General features: G+C 39.9%; 1 protein-coding gene across 2 annotated transcripts in view; it reads left to right on the top strand.

Moving 5' to 3' along the window:
• Positions 1-15,565, top strand: part of LOC126266730 (autophagy-related protein 13 homolog) — a 40,678-nt gene extending 25,113 nt beyond the window's left edge. For both annotated transcript variants that reach the window (XM_049971215.1, XM_049971214.1), the window contains exons 4-5: positions 10,392-10,707; positions 11,406-15,565. In XM_049971215.1, coding sequence (XP_049827172.1) covers positions 10,392-10,707; positions 11,406-11,618 — 529 coding nt within the window. In that variant the 3' untranslated portion in view covers positions 11,619-15,565. The remainder of the gene's footprint in view (positions 1-10,391; positions 10,708-11,405) is intronic.
• Positions 15,566-19,323: the final 3,758 nt, after the last annotated feature.

Here is a 19,323-nt window from a genome sequence, read left to right as displayed (position 1 = left end):
AGTATTTCTGCATGTTGCACATGAGTTGCAGCATTTGTCCTTTAAACGCAATTCCTTGCTCGGCTTTCATTTCTGATGTGTTTGCACCCCGTTTCCTGGGTCTGCCCCTTTTCTTTCGAATTTCATCAGACATGATCACGAAAAACACATGGGCAACAATGGTAATGGAATATGCATATTTAATACACAGCACTAGCCAAACAGTGGAAGTAAGCTAAGCATTTGTTGTGGAAGTATGGCAACTGCGAATGGTTCGGACATGACATTGAGTGCTCTCATTGGAGGAAACCAGCTCCAGTCTTTGTAGTGTCAGCTATCAAGTAATTTAAAATTGACTATAATACATAAAGCTAGCTGAAGAAGATTGTATAAAGAACTGAAGAATGCAGAAGAAGTCAGTATTCTTGAAACAAATAAATAATCTCCCCTAAATGCAGCATTATGATTACCTTAATTCGCTTGTCAAGCAAGACACTCAGTTGGAGACAATAACAGCAGATTGTTGGCTGTCAATAACTGGCACAGAGTTAATTGAAAAGAGCATTTGCATCACTAAAATGGAAAGAGGACAAAATATTATGCTTTTTTTCAGTGTATTTTCTTATTAATTTATTGCTTCACAGGCTTGAATGAATGTATCATCTGGAAAAATTCAAGAAATATTTGCTTTGACCAGAGTACAACGAGTTGCACACATGGTCCTTTTTACTAGCAACTCAGCATCAAGCTACTGTGGAAAGCATGATCTTATCTGAAAGAGTCCAAATTGAGAACTGCTAAAGGTTTCATAAGAGTTCAGCTCTTGTCTGATCTGAAAGTGGAGGCTTATATGGGAACACCAAACCAGTGCATTGTGTCACAGACAACTTGCTTTAAGTCTAAGCTTTTTTCTCCTTCTGATACCTTGGTGGAGGCTTCTATAGCCTTCTTGGGCTTTTGTAGAGTTTAAAAATCTCTTTACAGAGTATCTCCCTACACTTAAATAACATTTTCAAAATCTGCTCATAGGGCAACCTTTTGCAGCTGAAGAAATTCATTTTCCAATATGATAATGTGGTAATGAAATCAAGTAGCACTATTTCTAGATGCAGTATGGCCTTCACATCCAATGGATGTTCTGACAGAACAGCTATCAGTATCTTCTCCCCTCCATCTTATATACTTCAGCTTTGGAGTTGTAGAAAGGGCTCTGAGATGCTAACTTCTCCTTCAAATTGCCATCTTAGCTCTTTGGTACCTCAGTGTGATTTACCATACTAGACTGTGAAAGTTGTTGGTGTCATACACACAACGAACAGACTCCACTTGGAGTTAATCTCTTCAGAATAAATGCAGTTATAATTTACAATAGGCACATTTTGTAATAACCTTGTTAGAGGTTATACATATTCAGTTAAATTAAAAATATTAGTCAGGTTAACCTCTAATGAGGTAACCACATCTAAGATTGGCTCAGGTTCTTGAGTTTTAGTGAAGGAGGTTGTTTTGTTGGTTTGGGGAAGAATTGCTGACATTGCCCTATGGTTTGGAGATTACTATGGACTTTTAGGACATGATTTTACTGCTAAACTGTGCCAAAGAATGAAGTTGACTGATTGACAGTGTCCTGCTGACCACAATGTGCTAAAGCTGAGCGGCTGCTTCATGACCCATTAAATCTTGATGTATTGCTGCTGTCCCTCTCCCTCCCCTTAATACCAATGTCTCTAAATTGCCTAGATACCAGTTGCACTCACAAAGCGTCCTTTGAGTGTCATCAATCTGGCTTCTCCCCCTGGGGGTCTGGGGATTAGAATAGGCCTGAGGTATTCCTGCCTGTTGTAAGAGGCGACTAAAAGGAGTCTCACACGTTTCGGCCTTTATGTGATGGACCCCTGTAGGGTTTGACCTCCATTTTTCAAAATTTTCGGAAAGAGCGAGCCAATTGGGGAAGAGTGCCTTGCATGGTGCATCGTGCATTGAGATCTTTAGCCTACTTTCTTGTTATCGCATTGCAGTTCTGCCCATTCTCCATCTCTTGGGTGAGGACACCTTCCTGGGTGCGTTTCCACGATGCAGTATTCAGTGACACTTTCTGTGCTGACGATGACCATGGACTTCTTTGCACCTCATATCCAGCACGGTAGCCAGTCCGTTGTGGTGGGGCTGCCATGTACCCTGTTTGTTGTAGCCCCCTGACAACACAGTGATAGCTCTGCTGTTGCCTGTGCCGTTAACTCCCCACATACGCCAGGGAGTAGATGCCCGTCACCCTGGGGCATTGGGACTCCCGGCAATGGGCATTCTTCCAGGTGGCCTCTGCTGCGACTGGGTGGTGCCCGTGGGGCGGGCCCCTAGTCAGAGTGGGTGGCATCAGGGTCTAACTACAATGCTAAGAAATAGGACCCCAAGTCATTCCTCTCCCCTCACATGGGAGGAATGCCAGGCTAAGGATGGCAGTGAAGTTTATTCGCCCCAGTACCTCATATATATGAGAGTTGATGGGGAATCTTTCATGTCCTGAAGCCAAAGTTTTTTGTGGAGCATTTGGAGGACAAGTTTGGGGAGGTGGAGGGCTTGTCCAAAATGCGCTCTAGATTAGTTTTGATAAAAACGGCATCCTCTACCCTGTCATGGGCATTACTCGCTGTGGCAAGTTGGGGGATGTTACCATTATTCCTCATAATAGCTTAAACAGGGACCTTCTTTTGCAGTCTGAAGACAAGCTGCATGCCATTTTGTCCAGCGCGTCCATCGGGGTCGAAGGGATAACCAGGTTGCCACCAATGCCTTCATCTTGGCCTTCGAGGGGTGTCACATTGCCCGAGAAGGTCAGGTGATGGCCCACCGCTGTGATGTCAAGTCATATATCCCTCCCCCTATGCGGTGCTTTAAGTGCTGGAAGTGCGGCCATATGTCTTCCCACTGTACTTTCAGCGTCACATTTGGAGATTTTGGACATCCATCACATCCCAATACTCTGTGTGCGCTGCCTCCCATCTGTGTCACTGCAGAGAGCATCATTCCCCTTCTCGCCAGACTGCAGGATTTTGCAGAAAGAGAGGAAAATCATAGAATATAAGACCCTGTACTGACCGACCTATACTGAGGCTAAGAGGAAATTTGAGCGCCTACATCCTGTGGCTATGACCACCTCACATGCCACCACTATGAGAACAGTTGGAGCCCCATCAGTTCCTCGAATTCCTGTCGCCTCTCAGAACTGGGAGGCTACACCTGCCCCCTTGATGGTGGAGGGCACTTCCCTCCCTGTTGCTCCCACACCACCTACTTCGGAAGCAACCTCGTGTGCCAGAGAAGAGTAAATCTTCTTCAGCTCCTCTGGCTAGGAAATGGTCCCTTGGGTCGCTCCCTTCCCAGGTTTCTGCTGGTGGCAAAGATGACACCCGTCAGTGGCTGAAGAGCTCAAAAGCAGCTAGTCGTACGGCTTCACACTCATCCTCAGTCCTGGAGTCTGCTGAGGACCTGGATCTCACTGAACCCTCAGATACAATGGATATAGACTGCTCAGGCAAAGCACCAGTGGCAGAAGGTGACCCTGAGGCGTAAACTGTTGAATGTTCCATGCCTTCTCAGTCTCACGATGATGTCATTCTCCAGTGGAATTTCGGCGGTTTATTTCCACCGCCTTGCTGAGCTATGGCAACTGTTAAAGCTTTACACCTGCTTTCTGCATTGACCTCAAGGAAACCTGGTTCCCGGCAATGTGGCTATAAGGGATATCACAGGAACAGTATAGACTATAATCGACTGTCAGGTGGAGTTTGCTTTTATGTCCTAAACTCAGTTTGCCCCTCAATGTGCCCCCTTCAAACCCCTCTTGAAGATGTGGCCGTCAGAATATGGATGACGCAGGAAATAACTGTCTGCAATGTAGATCTTACTCCAGATGGTGCAGTACCCCTGAATGTGTTAGCTGCACTGATTGATCAAGTCCCGAAACCTTTCCTACTTCTGAGAAATTTTAATGCCTATAACCCTTTGTGGGGTGGGACCATGCTTACTGGTCAAGGCAGAGGTTTGAAATTTTACTGTTTCAGTTCGATTTCTGCCTCTTAAATGCTGGGGCTGCCACCCATTTCAGCATGGCTCGAGGTAGTTACTCAGCCATTGATTTATCAATTTGCAGCCCAGGACTTCTCCCATCTATCCGCTGGAGAACACGTGACGACCTATATGGGTGCCTGCCCAGATGGGCTTTAAACAAGGCGGACTGGGAAACTTTTACCTCTGATGTCACCGTTGGCTCTTCCCCACATGGTAACATCAATGTGGTGGTTTAGCAGGTGACTACCACAATCGTTTCTGCAGCAGAAAATGCGATCCCTCACTCCTTAGGGTGCCCCCAATGAAAGACAGTCCCATAGTGGTTGCTGGAAGTCACTGAGGTAATCACATTGCGTCGGCACGCTCTACAGCGACTTTAGTGGCACCCTTCCCTAGAGCCTTTAAGCGGCTCCATGCCTGTGTATGCCAGCTTATAAAATGACAGAAACAGAAGTGTTGGGAGAGGTACATGTTGGCCATTGAGTGTCATATGTCACCTTCCCAAGTCTGGACAAAGATCGGATGTCTTTTTGGGTACCAGACCCCAACAGGTGTCCCTGGCGTTACCATCAATGACGTGCTATGTACCAATGCAAACGCGGTTGCCGAGCACTTTGCTGAGCACTATGCTTGAGCTTCTGCGTCGGAAAACTACCCCCGAGCCTTTCGCACTCTCCAACGGGGGATGGAAAGGAAAGTCCTCTCGTTCACCACATGCCACAGTGAACTCTATAACGCCCCATTTATGGAGTGGGAGCTTCTCAGCGCACTTGCACATTGCCCTGGCACAGCTCCTGAGCTAGATTGGATCCAGTCAGATGATTAAACATCTCTCGTCTGACTGAAAGTGCCATCTCCTCTTATTCTTCACCCAGGTCTGTTGCGATGGTGTCTTTCCATCGCCGGTGCTCAAACCTGGTAAAAACCTATTTGATGTGAATAGCTATTGGCCCATCAGCCTCACCAATGTTGTTTGTAAGCTGCTGGAATGTATGGTGTGTTGGCGGTTGAGTTGGGTCCTGGAGTCACATGGCCTCCTAGCTCCATGTCAGGGCAGCTTCCGCCAGTGTCACTCTACCACTGATAATCTTGTGTGCCTCGAGCCTGCCATTCGGACAGCCTTTTCCAGATGCCAACACCTTGTTGCTGTCTCTTTTTTTTATCTATGCAAAGCGTATGACATCACTTCACGACATCATATCCTTGCCACATTATACGGGTGGGTTCTCCGAGGCAGGCTCCAAATTTTTATCCAGAATTTCCTGTCACTCTGTACTTTCCGTGTTCAAGTTGGTGCCTCCCATATTCCCCCCCCCCCCCCCCCCCCCCCTATCCAGGAGAATGGGGTCCCACGGGGCTCTGTATTGAGTGTATCACTATTTTTAGTGGCCATTAACACTCTAGCAGCTGCTGTAGGATCATCTGTCTAACCCTCTCTGTATGCAGACGACTTCTGGACTTCTGCATTTCGTACTGCTCCACCAGTACTAGTGTTGCTGAGCAGTGCCAAAAGGTGCAGTCATGGGCCCTTGCCCACAGCTTTCAGTTTTTGGCTGCTAAGTCGTGTGTCATGCACTTCTGTCAGCGTCGTACCGTTCATCTGGAACCAGAACTTTACCTTTGACGATCCACTAACTATAGTGGAGACATATTGGTTCTTAGTACTGATTTTCAATACCTGATTGACTTGGTTACCTCACATTCGTCAGCTTAAGCAGAAGTGCTGGCAGCACATCAATGCCCTCTGCTGCCTGAGTGACACCAACTGGGGTGCAGATCGCTCTACAGAGCCCTTGTTCAATCCTGTCTTGACTATGGTAGTCTGGTTTATGGCTCGATGGCACCCTCAGCGTTGCATGTACTCGACCCGGTGCACCACTGTGGCATTCGCGTAGTGACGGGAGCTTTAAGAACAAGTCCAGAGACTAGTGTCCTGGTGGAGGCTGGAGTCCCTCCATTGCAGATCTGAAATGCACAACTGCTCACCAGTTATGTTGCACACATTTGTAGTTCTCCTGAGCATCCGAATCACCATCACCTATTTCCATCTGCGGCAGTTCATCTCCCGCATTGGCAGCCCAGGTCAGGGCTAACAATTGCGGTTCGCATGCGATCCCTTCTGTCTGAACTGGAATCCTTCCCTTTACCACCTCCGGAATCCTTCCCTTTACCACCTCCCATCCAGGTCCATCCACATACACCTCCATGGTGTACACTTAGCCTGCAGATTTGTCTGGACCTTTTGCATGACCTTAATGACTCAGTTACTCCTGCCACTCTCTGCGGTCACTTCCTCTCGATTCTTGATGTGTTCCAGGGCTCTGAAGTGGTTTATACCAACGGCTCGATGGCTGATGGTCGTGTTGGCTTCGCCTACGTCCACAGAGGCCATTTGAGCAGCATTCCTTGCGCAATGGCTGCAGTGTATTCACTGCAGAGATGGTGGCCATCTTAAGTGCACTTCAGTATATCCGTTCATGGCCCAGGAATCTTTTCTTCTGTGTACTAACTCCATGAGCAGCCTACAAGCTATCGACCAGTGCTACCCTCGCTATCCTTTGGTGGCATCCATTCAGGACTCCATCTATACCCTGGACCGGTCCTGTCGTTCAGTGGTGTTTGTGTGGACCCCAGGACACGTTGGTATCCCAGGCAACGAACTTGTTAACAGGCTACCCGGAAACTGCTTCTGGAGATCGGCATCTCTGAACCTGACCTGTGTTCTGACTTACACTGTAGGGTTTTTCGTCTTTGGGAGATGGAATGGCACAACAGTACACACAACCAACTGTGTGTCATTAAGGAGACTATGAATGTGTGGAAGACGTCTATGCGGGCCTCTCACAGGGAATCAGTTGTCTTCTGCCAGCTCCGCATTGGCCATGCTTGGGCGGCTCAGGGTTACTTCCTGCACCGTGAAGACTCACCTGAGTGTTGGAGGGGCGGCCGGTTGACAGTGGCCCATATTCTGCTGCACTGTCCCACTTTGACTGCCCAGCGACGAAATCTCGGGTTACCGGACTCGTTGCTGCTAATTTTATTGGACAACACCTCATTGGCTGATATAGTTTTATGTTTTATTCGTGAGTGTGGGTTTTATCATTTGATCTAAGTTTAAGTGCGTGGCCTTTGTCCCTCTGAGTCCTCCACCCTAGGTTTTAATGTGTTGCAGAGTGGCTTTTTGATTCTCATGGTCAGCCAGCCATGGTGCTGTGTTTTGTTGTTTTAATGACTTCATCCCGTTTTTTGCATTTCTGTGGTTTTGATTGTCCCTTTTTTCCATTTACTTGTTTGTTGCACTTCATTGTTATGATTTTTCCTTTCATTCTGTTTTTTTATCTGGAACAAGGTACTGAAGACCTTGTTGTTGGTCTCTTTCTCCCTCTTTTAATCCAACCAACCAATCAACCTGGCTTCCATTGCCACAATTCCACACTGTACTCTCCACAGTCCCCACCAGACCTAACACCTCGCGTCCGGCCATCCTGATTTAGGTTTTCCATGATTTTCCTAAAACTGCTTCAGGCAAATGCTGGGATGGCTCCTTTGAAAGCACGGCTGACTTTCTTCCCTGTGCTTCCCTAAGCCAATGAAACCGATGACCTCGCTGTTTGGTCTCTTCCCCAAAACAACCCAACCCAACCCTAACACCTCTCTACAGTTGCGAATGCAGTGCCATGACAATACAGGTGTGTGTGTGTGTGTGTGTGTGTGTGTGTGTGTGTGGTGTGTGTGGTGTGTGTGTGTGTGTGTGTGTGTGTGTGTGTGTGTGTGTGAGAGAGAGAGAGAGAGAGAGAGAGAGAGAGAGAGAGAGAGAGACTAAAGACTCGTAGCTTAGGGAGTAATCATGAGTATACAAGGTGTGTTCAAAAAGTAAGGTGACTATATATTTTTGTGAAAAAATATTGATTTATTCATCAGTATTTATGTTGTCCCTTCAAATTAATCCCCCTCAGATACAATACGCTTGTGCCAACGCTTCTTCCAATCCTCGAAGCACTTCTCATAAGCACTTTTTGATCAGCCTTGAGTACTTCCAGCATTGCAGGTTTTATTTCCTCAGTCGCTGAAAATCTTCATCCTCTCATATGTCTCTCTTTGTTCTGGGAGCAGGAAAAAGCTACAGGGAGCCAAAACTGGTGAATATTGTGGCTGAAGCATGATTGTCGTGTTGTTTTTGGTCAAAACATCCCTCACAACCAACGATGAATGAGCAGGTGCATTGTCGTGAAGCAAAAGCCGTGAATTGTTTTTCCTCAGTTCTGGATCTTTGTTGCATATTGCTTCTCGCAAACAGCGCGTAACATCAAGGTAATACTCCTTATTGACCGTACAACCTTGAGGCAAAAATTCATGATGCACTACGGTGTTGTAATTGGGGGGGGGGGGGGGGGGGGACAGAACTTTAACATTTGATTGAAACTGCGCACTTTTTTTTTGTCACCAGTTGTGACACTTTTGAGCAAATTAGGATCATCATTGACATCAGTCAAGAGCTCCTGAGCGATACTCGCGATGGTTCTTCTGGTCAAAATTCGGATGTGTTTTAGGGCACTTGATTCCATTTTTCACACAAAATTTGATGCAAATTCTTTGCTCCATTTTTTTTAATAATAATCAAAAGTCACCAAGTACACTCGAACACGTCGAAAACAAACAAAGTAAGCTGCAAACATGAAACTGTGAACATGTTTGAGACGTGTACCAACATAACAAAAAAAAGTTGCCTGTGCAATTTGAAAAGTCACCTTATTTTTTGAACAGCCCTCATGTATGTTTAAGAGCTGATTCATGTTACAAGTCTACAGTCAACTTTATCAGTGTTTTTCAGTGTTTGTTACCCTACTAGACTGGCTCTGAGGAAATCTCCATGTTGCCATTTGTGCTAAAGAGCCTACTCTCAAGCCATAAGGTGATGACATTCCACATAATGTTAAACATCATGCAACCCTTAAGGTTCATATCCTTGTTGCAGCCTCAGTTGCCAAGTGTCCTACATACACTCATACTTTTGCCTCGTCAGTGGTATGCATCAGAATGGAATTTAACATTGAGGTAACCCTTATCATACGTTGCTTTGCAGATGCTGTTCTACTCCCTGCATCAACAAGGTATAACTTATGTTGTCAAAAAGAATGAATGGGCTTGGTAGCTCTGTGTATTATATACTGTTATCTGTAACAGTGCAGAGCATCCAGTACAGTAGCATTTGATGGTGTCTGCTTAAAGACACTGAAGATTTTGAGTTTTCGTCTTGGCACTGTAGGAATTCTCCAGTTACTGGATGTCCTGGACCCCAGTCAGCTTCCTTTTCCTATAAGTTTACGCCATTTTTATAACTTTGATTTTTAATTTTGTTTTTCACGCTAGCTTTTTCCCTCACCCTCTTTTTGCCTATTTTTTTCATTGCTGAAAGCTTCCACTTTTCTTCCTCTCCTACCTGTGTCTTATTAAAATGTCATTGTTGATTTGCTTCATGTTCGGTCATGCCATTCCATTTAATTGTGAACTGTGAAGTTTTCTCTCTGAACAGGAACCAAGCTACATGCATACTCATCATGATTACATAAAAGGAAGAATTACACATGATAGCTCTCTGTTACCTCTGATTTAGGCATCAGAATTTCTGTGGACTTGTCAATAGTGCAGTCCCCTTTTCTCCCTTTCCTTGAATGAAAAAACTGCTTCTTCTGCAAACTGTTAATGTCCATTTTTGCTGTCACTTCCTAAATATTTCGTTAGACATATATTGAAGAAGACCTCTTTTAGTACCTAAAGTGGACTAAAATTTTCCAATAGAGATTATATGCTCCATAGCTCATCAAAGTCAGATATTTTTAATAGTGAATTAATTCAGAGATCTCTCCATCTGTAAATGTTTCCAAAAACTAATGTCAGTTATTTAAACAGACCAAACATATGTAGCGGGACACACAGAGACCATCCTCCTTTCTTTCTTTCTTTCTTTTTTTTATATTTTTTTATTATACATTTCCACTTCAGGTCATACGAATGTTACCATTACCAGTTTGAACTGGGTACTAAGTTGCCGTCTGTCATCTTGTGATTGGAATGTGTTACATAGTAACTTCACAAATTATGTGATGATGACTTGGTAGTAAATTTAAACCAGCAATGATAACAATTGAGTGAACTGATGTTAAAGTATATAATTTAAAACTTGAATTTATACCGACTTGATTTTTGTTTGAAAGTGTGTGTAAAGAATGAAATATTTGTCTCACTGTTTGTTGTTTCAGTTACATATAGTAATTGTTAAAATTGTTTTACCAATGGTTCTGTAACACTATTGAATTCTAAGTGTCTTTATTATTCTTTCACAGTGAAGACAATGCCTCATCTCTGTCAGAAACCATGAAGCTTGGAGCATTTGCAGATAGTAAAAGGCATCCTTTGAAAGCAGTTGAACCAGAGCTCATTATTCCAAATGTTCCATTCAGTAGTTTGTTAACTCCAAAGCAACAATCACCATTACAAAGTCCAATGCCACAACAGCAAAACAGAGATCAGCAACAACCATCAAGGGAAAGTGAAGCGGAAGACGAAGGGAATGGTAATCTTACACCTCACTGTCATTCACCAACAGAATCAAGGCGATCAAGCTGTTCTGTAAACGAAGATTTTATTATGGTGGACTTGGTAAGTGTAAAATATGGTGTGAATAATAAACTTCAAACTTTGCGTTTCATTTACAAGATTTTAATAAATCTTATTTGTTTGATCATCACCCTAATTTTGAAACAGTTTTATTCTCACTTTACAGTTACTTGTAAGTATGTGTCAATGAACAGAATTTCTGCACTTGCATAGTGTCAAAAAACAATAGTAGTGATGGCCTGTCTTTGTAAAAGACTATACTTGCAAGCCTCATTGTTAATACTTATCTTACAGTGACTTTTTCCAGTGGCACTTAAATAATGCATGGAATGTTACTTTAAAAGTGTATATGTCTGATTGTAATACTGAAATCTTAATCTTCTCTGGTTTGAGTGTGAACATGGGTACAGCACTAAAATTTTGATTCGATGTTTCCTTCCCTATTTCTCTCACATTTGTAACATTGATATGCCTCTCACAGTTATTTTCAGTGTCAAACGAAATTACAAAATGCTTGCAACAAAATTTTGCCCTGTGCCTTAACATTGCTTTTTTCCCAATGTTTCTCTCTTCAGTGCTTCCTAAGGTTATTATTGCAATTGGCTTCACAGCACCTCTAAAAATTTATTAAAAGCCATGGAAAAAAACTACACACAAAAAAGATAAAGTGTAATCTAATTAGTAGGATTATGTGGTAATTTTACAGTGAGATATTTGATATGTGTGCCCTTTGTTTTCAGAAAACCCCATTTGCTGGGAGCAATGCCAACAGCGACTTAGGAGCATTCTATCGTGAATGTCAGAGTGCTCCCCAGCTCAAGACTTTCATGGAACAGCCAACTCTTGCGGAACAAGTTAGTGACATCTCAAAAACACTTGAAGCATTCGAATCAAGTATGCGTGAATACGATGACATGTTAAATTCTCTTTGTATAAATGATAACAACAACTAACCTAGCACAGACCATGAAACTATGTATTTAGGTGTGTAATATACAGATTACATGAGAGACTGTGTGTGTGTGTGTGTGTGTGTGTGTGTGTGTGTGTGTGTGTGTGTGTGTGTGTGTGTGTGTGTGTACATCTCATACATGAAAATGGCATATCAAGAGTTGTCATGCTAGTTATCTCTCTCCCTCCCTCCCTCCCTCCCTCCCTCTCTCTCTCTCCATCCCCCTTTCTCCCTCTCCCTCACCCTCATAAGTGGGTGGCTGGATGTGCATGCACATTCGGGTGTCCCTCTTTCCCCACCTACTGTGTGCTGAGAGAGAGAGAGAGAGAGAGAGAGAGAGAGAGAGAGATATGTGGGAAGGATATGTAATCATGTCTTATTTTGTTGCTGATGATTTTGCAAGACTGTTTATGTAATTCTTCAAAGATTTACATATTAATTTTGTTTTACTATGTTTTTAAGGACATACAATTTATTTTGTACTGACAAATGTAAAAATATATTTTAGCAAAACTTTTGTTGAAGTGGAGTGTTTTGTACATAAATAATGTAAAGATATTTGTATATATTATATACAAAAAATGAAATGTACTAGTCATTGTTATAAGGAAAATGACACTCCAAAGCTTCATTGAGGCCTTTCTGTTTTATGTTATGACTGTTTGGTGATGTTACAGTGTGCTGGCTCATACTGAGTCAAATGAAGTTTTATGTAGCAAATAAGTGGAGCAGGTGTGATCAGGAAATATATATCAAATGTACAAAGTCAGTTTTAAGTATTGGATTTAAAGTAGCCAATCTGAACAAATCTACTGAATCTAGGCAGGGTTTGTTTTTTTGACATTCTGCATTGGATTCTAGAGTTAAGTTCCATCACCACTATTTCTGATGAGTAAGTCCAAGGCCAGCCAAACTGGCGCAGTGAATTTGTAAACTAAATCAGTGGCAAGTGTTTTCAGATCACTGCATGACATTCCTGAATCATATTTTTGTGCTTACCCCTCTTTCAGGTGAATAGGGTGATACCTGGTTCAACAACACTATGACTGATGTCAGTGCCTGCATCTTTCGAACTATTGTGCTGCAGTCTCTAGTGTCTTCACAGCTGATGGAAGTGAGCTAAGGCTACAACACAGTCGATATGTGCCATAGCTGTTAAACGGACACATTACTTGTCTACTTTATGTTATGTCGGAATCAAGTTCCCTCTTAGACATTTAATACCCTTATAATTACTTTCCCACTTAGGACAGTTGCAGCTGCTCATCATATTGCATGTAGGAGAAGGCAAACATTCATAAAAAGTTAGGTACAATTTCACAGCCAAATATCCAAAAGCTGTGAAGTGTCAAGTCATTTCATAGAAAACATGTGAACCCTGATTCAATTCAGCAGAACAGTTGTTACTATTTTGACTCTGGCATTGTCACTTGATATTGCAGTAAGACAGTTGCTTTGTATCAGTTTAGAATTTTTGTCAAAGCTCCTTTTATTTAAGATAGTTTTCCTTTAAAATTATTTTTTGTTCTACGTTACACTGCAGTAGAAGTAGTCATTTCCAAAAGAGCTCTCAGAAATACTTCGGTTGAAAAGTTAATCCTAAGTAATGTCTCAGCCGTCACATTTACATTGACTCCTGAAACCAGATTTCGTAAACAGATTTCCCAATGCCCCTTCTGGATGGTTATGTAAAGACTTCAAAATCAATTCCGGAAATTCTCTTCTGGTTATCAGTTTTCTAATTCTACAATAGAGTTTCACTCCAATGTAAATGCAGCCGGTTTTGAAACATGCTTGGGCTGTCAGGTTTCATCTTGTTTTTAAAATGTTTTGGCTAATATGGATGGAGTAGCTTCTTTTACAGTGAAGGATAAGTGCAAATATTAGACTGAACCTGTTTACACTGTGTCTGTTTGAAGAGAAATAGAATATCTGCTGACTGAATCGTAAACTGTAACAGCTGCTTTCCAGGCACCGCATTTAACTGGAATAACAAATCTGCATCAGACCTTAACACATAAATATGACAGTGGAAAAACAGTTTCCAAAGTTCAGTTTTCGACTTTCAGAAGACGTAGTGAGTACGATCTTAGCAAACTTTGGTTTTGTGTGTTTCAGGAAAAAGGAAAGTAGAAACCGCTCAGCATTTTTGTAATTGTGTATGACAAATTGAGAAGGGAAAAAACGTGTTTTGGCTGAACTGTCAAACACATTCTTCCCTCAAATAGAGTGCTTGAAGCTGCCCCTGGCTTAAATTTCCACATATCAAAACTTTTCTTAATGTGCAATGGTGCACAGGAGGAGCACACACAATTTTATGTCCTGTTAATGATAAGGTTGTTAGCTATTTAGCACAAGTGTGAACCAGTATGAGGCAGAAAATGGACTGATGTCATTTTAAAGATCAAAAAGCATTTGTCTGAAGTGATAAAGGAAAGCAAAATTTAGGGTTCTTGGGAGGAGTTTTTAATGTGGATCACATTCCTCCAGTGCCTTAACTACTGGGCCATTTCTGTAGATTTGTGCACAGAAGACTGATGTTTGTGCAGCAACTAATGTTTTAAACAGCAAGTACCTAATATACTGTGTAGGAAATAGATGCCTGTTGTTTAGTTTGTTCCAGATTGTGCCACCTAGATTCTGTTGTTCTGTATATATCCTGATCACACCTCCTACAGTGAGATCTGAGATTCATCGTGTAAATACGCACTTAGTTAATATTTTTATATGTATCTGAAGTAATGGTTCTATTTGTAAAACTCCTATTTATTAAATTTAAAATGAGTTTGCAAAAAATGGTTTGATGATATCTTCCTTGTTGGTTTATTCTTAAGATTCAGTACAAGAACAGTATTGTCTTTTACTGTTTGTTTCTGACTGCTTGTTGGTTTCATTTGATATTCATTTTCTTGCCTTCATAAATTTTGTAATGAATATCAAACAATAGAAAGAAACAAAAACTGGCATAGTAGTATTCCATGTGCTTTACGAAACCCATTAAAAAGAATTTACATTTCTAAGGATTTCAAAAGGCCATATGTCATTTAGGTTTGGAATTGCCAGTTTTATACATGTTTTGTAGATTTTTAGTGAGACCAAAGTTTCTTTTGGTTTACATTAAATAACAAAAAATGGCAATTTTCTAATGGATGTCTGAAACAGCTACATTAGATTGTGAGAGATCATGACACTTATGTTTGTGCTTGGGTTATCAATATATTTAGAACAAAAAAACCCACAGTAATTGAGATATTGGAAGCCTTCTCTAGTGAAACAACAGATATTGATTTGCCTAGGAATTTGTAGAGAAACAAAATGGAGATTCTGTATATTTAAATTTGACAAAAACGAATACATTGAAGAAAGTTATTATGCACATTCTGTGTGATCAGATCTAAAAATATACATTTCAACCTTTTAAACACATACACACATTTAATCTGTTCATATTTATATGCTGTATAGCAATTTAAGATATTATTCAGAGGCCATGAAAACCTGAAATGTTTAAGACAGAAAATCAGGCATTGTATTGAGTAATTGATGTAAATGCTTTGAAATCATTAGGACAGGCAAGGCACGAAGTTTTGTTAGGTTGTGCGACAGGCGAGTTTATACATTTTGATTACATTGTACAAGTGCACTAATTAATTTAGGTATATAGGATATTGTTCTAAAACTGATGTTCCTTTATCACAGTTTTACATTGTAAATCTTTAGTGATGTTAATCTTACAAGAAAGTCAGTGGCTAAAGGTTGTGAGAGTGAATTTAATGTATTGTGTCACTGTCATCCTGGCTCAGATCTTTATGTATGAAACTGGCAGGATACTTTAAATAAAGACTGTATTTTATGTTGCAATTAAAATGCATAGCTCGATTGATGCACATGCATTCATGTAACTATTTGCAAATTTAATATTGAAAATAAATTATTGCTGTAACATAATGTCTGTGCCTGTATTTTACATTGAAATGGATTTATGTGAGTAATTAATGAATTAAAAACATTTTGAGTGTTGCGTTACACAGTATGTATATTGATAGCATAGATCACCTTTTATTCACACATGAACATTTATTAGTGATTATTCTGTTATAATTGCTCTTCAGTAGCACAATAAGTTACATATTTGGTGCCATAGTCACAAACTATTCATCACAGAAATAGCAGTTCAGTATTTTGCTATTTTGGTTATTCTGTCCTTGTTGTCCAGTAACAACGAGAATGCGAATTTTATGCTGAACTATAAAATAATGGTGACTGAATCTCTTCATGATACAAGCTGTGTTGTATGAAATGAAGCTTGGTGCTGATACTGTTTATTATTGGTTACTTGAAAAATAAATAAAGACATAAGAACAGAATAATAACTGTAGGTATTGACGTCACAGAAATACAATTGAGGTAAAGTTCCAAAATGAATTAATTAAAATTATTACCTTTTAACTTGATCTTATTTTGCACCATCACTGACCCCAATTGTTTGTCGCTTTTGAAATGCATCCTGACAGTCTTTCTTCATTAGAATGTTGAGTGCCTTCTGTTATTTTGCTCGAATCTGTTCCATTGTATCAAAGTCTCACACCTTCAACTCGGGGAAGCGGTAGCTACATGGAGCTAATTCTGGTGAGTACAGTTTGTGCAAATGGCTGTAAGCAGTTGCGCATTGTCACAGTGGAGAACCCAGTCATTTGTATGCCACTTTGCAGATGTTTTCTCCTCATGTCCTTACTCAAACGTCTTACATCATACCACTATAACTCTCTATTAGCTATATGACCAGAAGAAATGAAGTGTCTATTAACAGTCCAATAAAGAAGGACTTAATATTTTTCGGTCGAGATGGACAAACTAGTCTGATTGCTAGTTGGTATCTGATGATTGAGGACCAAGTTGCGTGACGTCAGGTACTGTCTGTAGGCAACCACCACAGTGCATTACTTCCTGTGGCTATAGATAATCGCTTTAAAATCTCTCTGACAAAGCTAAAGCAAAAAATTACAAATTCACATGCAGTATAGATATCTATAGTTGGTCTAAGTATGTCAAAAATCTGTTCTCAATTTTAATTGGTGGTAAGGTTATTTAATTTTTTTGAAACTAATGAAATTTTCGAGTTCATAAACAGTGTAAAACTTATGTCATATCTCAAAAACTATTGAACTCAAGGCAGTAATTTTTTTTTTTTATTGATTATCAAAATACCTTATTAAACACTGACTCGTTCCAAAGTTCTGTATGCTATTGCCATTCTTATATAAGCTTATGAAAATTGTTTCTATTTGATTGTGTCAATATTTAGGTCTTATTAAGTATGAGGTTTTAAGTCTCAATCTCTTACAAAAGCCATATAAAAAAATTCTGAAAATCACACTCAGTAGTATATCTAAGAATGCCAGAAATCTTTTCTTTATTTTAATTAGGGCTGATGTTACATTGATTATTGGAATAGGAGAAATGTTCCCAACTATAAAAGTTTTCCACTTACTACTGCTTATCCTGAATACTATTATACTCACTGAAATAACGTACACGCACGTGCGATCTCCAACAAAGGCCTTGTTGGCCGAAAGCTCATTTTCTGACAGTCTTTCTGCAGTGCCCATTGCAACTCGGCATCTCTGCTATAAAGTGAATAGCAACAATCCTTTTCATAATGTTGTTACTCATTGTGTCTCATATCGGCATTGAGACATAGTTACACCTTATAGTACGATGTTAATGAGCATAATATGTATTTTTCTTAATACTGGTACCTTCATTATCCAGTCTGATGTGATCCACGTGATAACAATATAGTATAAACAATGGAGATTTTGTTCTTATTGAATTACACTTGGGGACACTGGATTATTTATTGTAGGTGTTGTAATTTTGACAGGTGTTAATACAAAGCATTTCATAAGTAGTTCTTACATAATCTCAGATATTTTCAGTTTATTTCCAGATTCTATTAATATCACTGATTATGTTTAGTGTGAGACATAGTGTTCCATCACACAATTGTACAATAAGTTTTCCTTTTCTTTTCAGCACTATTTATGAAGAAACGTTTTATTTGTATTTCAATGGAATCCACTTACAATATTTTTATGCTTTTAAAATTTTCAATGTAGTTGTAGACTTGTATTTAGTGAGTGATTAAGGTAGGATGGAGTACACTAATTAAGATGTCGTGTTTTTTCTTTTTTTTCTTCTGTTTGTTCATTTAGAATTCGTTGTGGGTGCTTAGTCGTGTGATTGCAGATTTGTATTTCTTCTCAGCTGTCCATTAATTGGCCTTTGGAGACTATGCAGAATAGTGAGATTTCTCTTGATATTTTCAGTGGAGTGTTGGACATGAATGTAAAGGTATAATTAATTTTCTTGGCGTAATTCAGGATTTGCAGGGAATCAGTTCAAACAGATCTCATTATAGAATATGTAGATCATGACATTCAGTTACTGAAAATACGTTGTATTTCTGTTTTTCTAATCAACAGGTTGCTTAAACTACCATTAAGTGAGAAGGTTAGGAAAAAAAAGAAATAGCCATTCTTAAGCTTGTCTGCGGTATGAAAGTCCTACAATTTTTTTTTCAGTCTCTGTCAGCATTTCATTTTTAATTTTTTTGTGTTCTACATGTAATTTCTTTTTATATAGCTTGGCAACTAGCTTTGGGTTATGGCCATAATTTATGTGCACTTTTCACACACAATTTGTTCAGATTTTTGTCAATTAAGTATGCAGGACTGTTTAGACAGTTTACAATTGGTCGAGTAGGAACTTTCGAATTACGTACTTTTAGATATGCTCTTAGTTTGGGGCATTGTGAGTTCATGACTATACACCTATTCTGTTCTTTCTGTGTTAAGAAAAATAATTTTTTTTGGTATCTTTCTTTTTGTTCATGCTTGGGATCTTCTTGCGAGTCTTATTATACATATGATATTATGCGCCTTAAAATGTGTTTCGAAATGATTACGCCTTTTAGTTTGTTGTTAATGTTGTGCAGATGATGTAGTTCCTTTTTTTTTTTTTTTTTTTTTTTGCTTACCATTTTTCCCTATCACACTTTGTCCTCCTGCAGAAACTGTTGGTTGCTTTTGGTGTTTGTGACAGATTATATTTGAGCCCTGTTTTAACAAATTCATTTCATTATTAAGGACAAGGTCTGTAACTTACAATATTTTTTCGTAACTCTCACTACTGGTAATATTAGTTAAAAGAGCTTTATATTTCATTTTTGTCTTACTCTAAGAGTTTCAGTTCTATCAATGTACACAGTTGGGCATTCATTATTTTATTAAATGTAGGCATAAATAACATATTTCCAACCTGTAAATGTGTTAAAATATAGCTTTGTTCAGGAATTCATTCAGCTTGTATTTGTTTCTAACCTCTTCTTGTATCCTTATGCATTCACTTTTTTTCTTTACAAACTTCAATCTGATGTTCACAATAGCATATTTTGGGGTCACTCTGCTTTCTCAGTGTTTATTCTCATCTTTAGCTTTGTTTGCTGGTATGTAAACAAGTCATCTTAGCCTGGTCTGGCAGTCATATAAACATTTTTCAGTACTGGTACATCATGTCTTGCAGCTCTCAAATATGGAAGAAGACAAATTTCAACACCAAGAAAACCATTTATTTATTGGCTGACTTGTTTCTACACCTCCACTCATATCTAATTTTGCTCTCTGTAATTGGTGGCGTGTGAAAAT

The sequence above is a fragment of the Schistocerca gregaria genome, chromosome 4, assembly GCF_023897955.1.
Source record: "Schistocerca gregaria isolate iqSchGreg1 chromosome 4, iqSchGreg1.2, whole genome shotgun sequence".
Lineage (NCBI taxonomy): Eukaryota > Metazoa > Arthropoda > Insecta > Orthoptera > Acrididae > Schistocerca > Schistocerca gregaria.
Note: the sequence above shows the minus strand (reverse complement) of the source record. Positions and strands in the feature narration are given on the sequence as shown.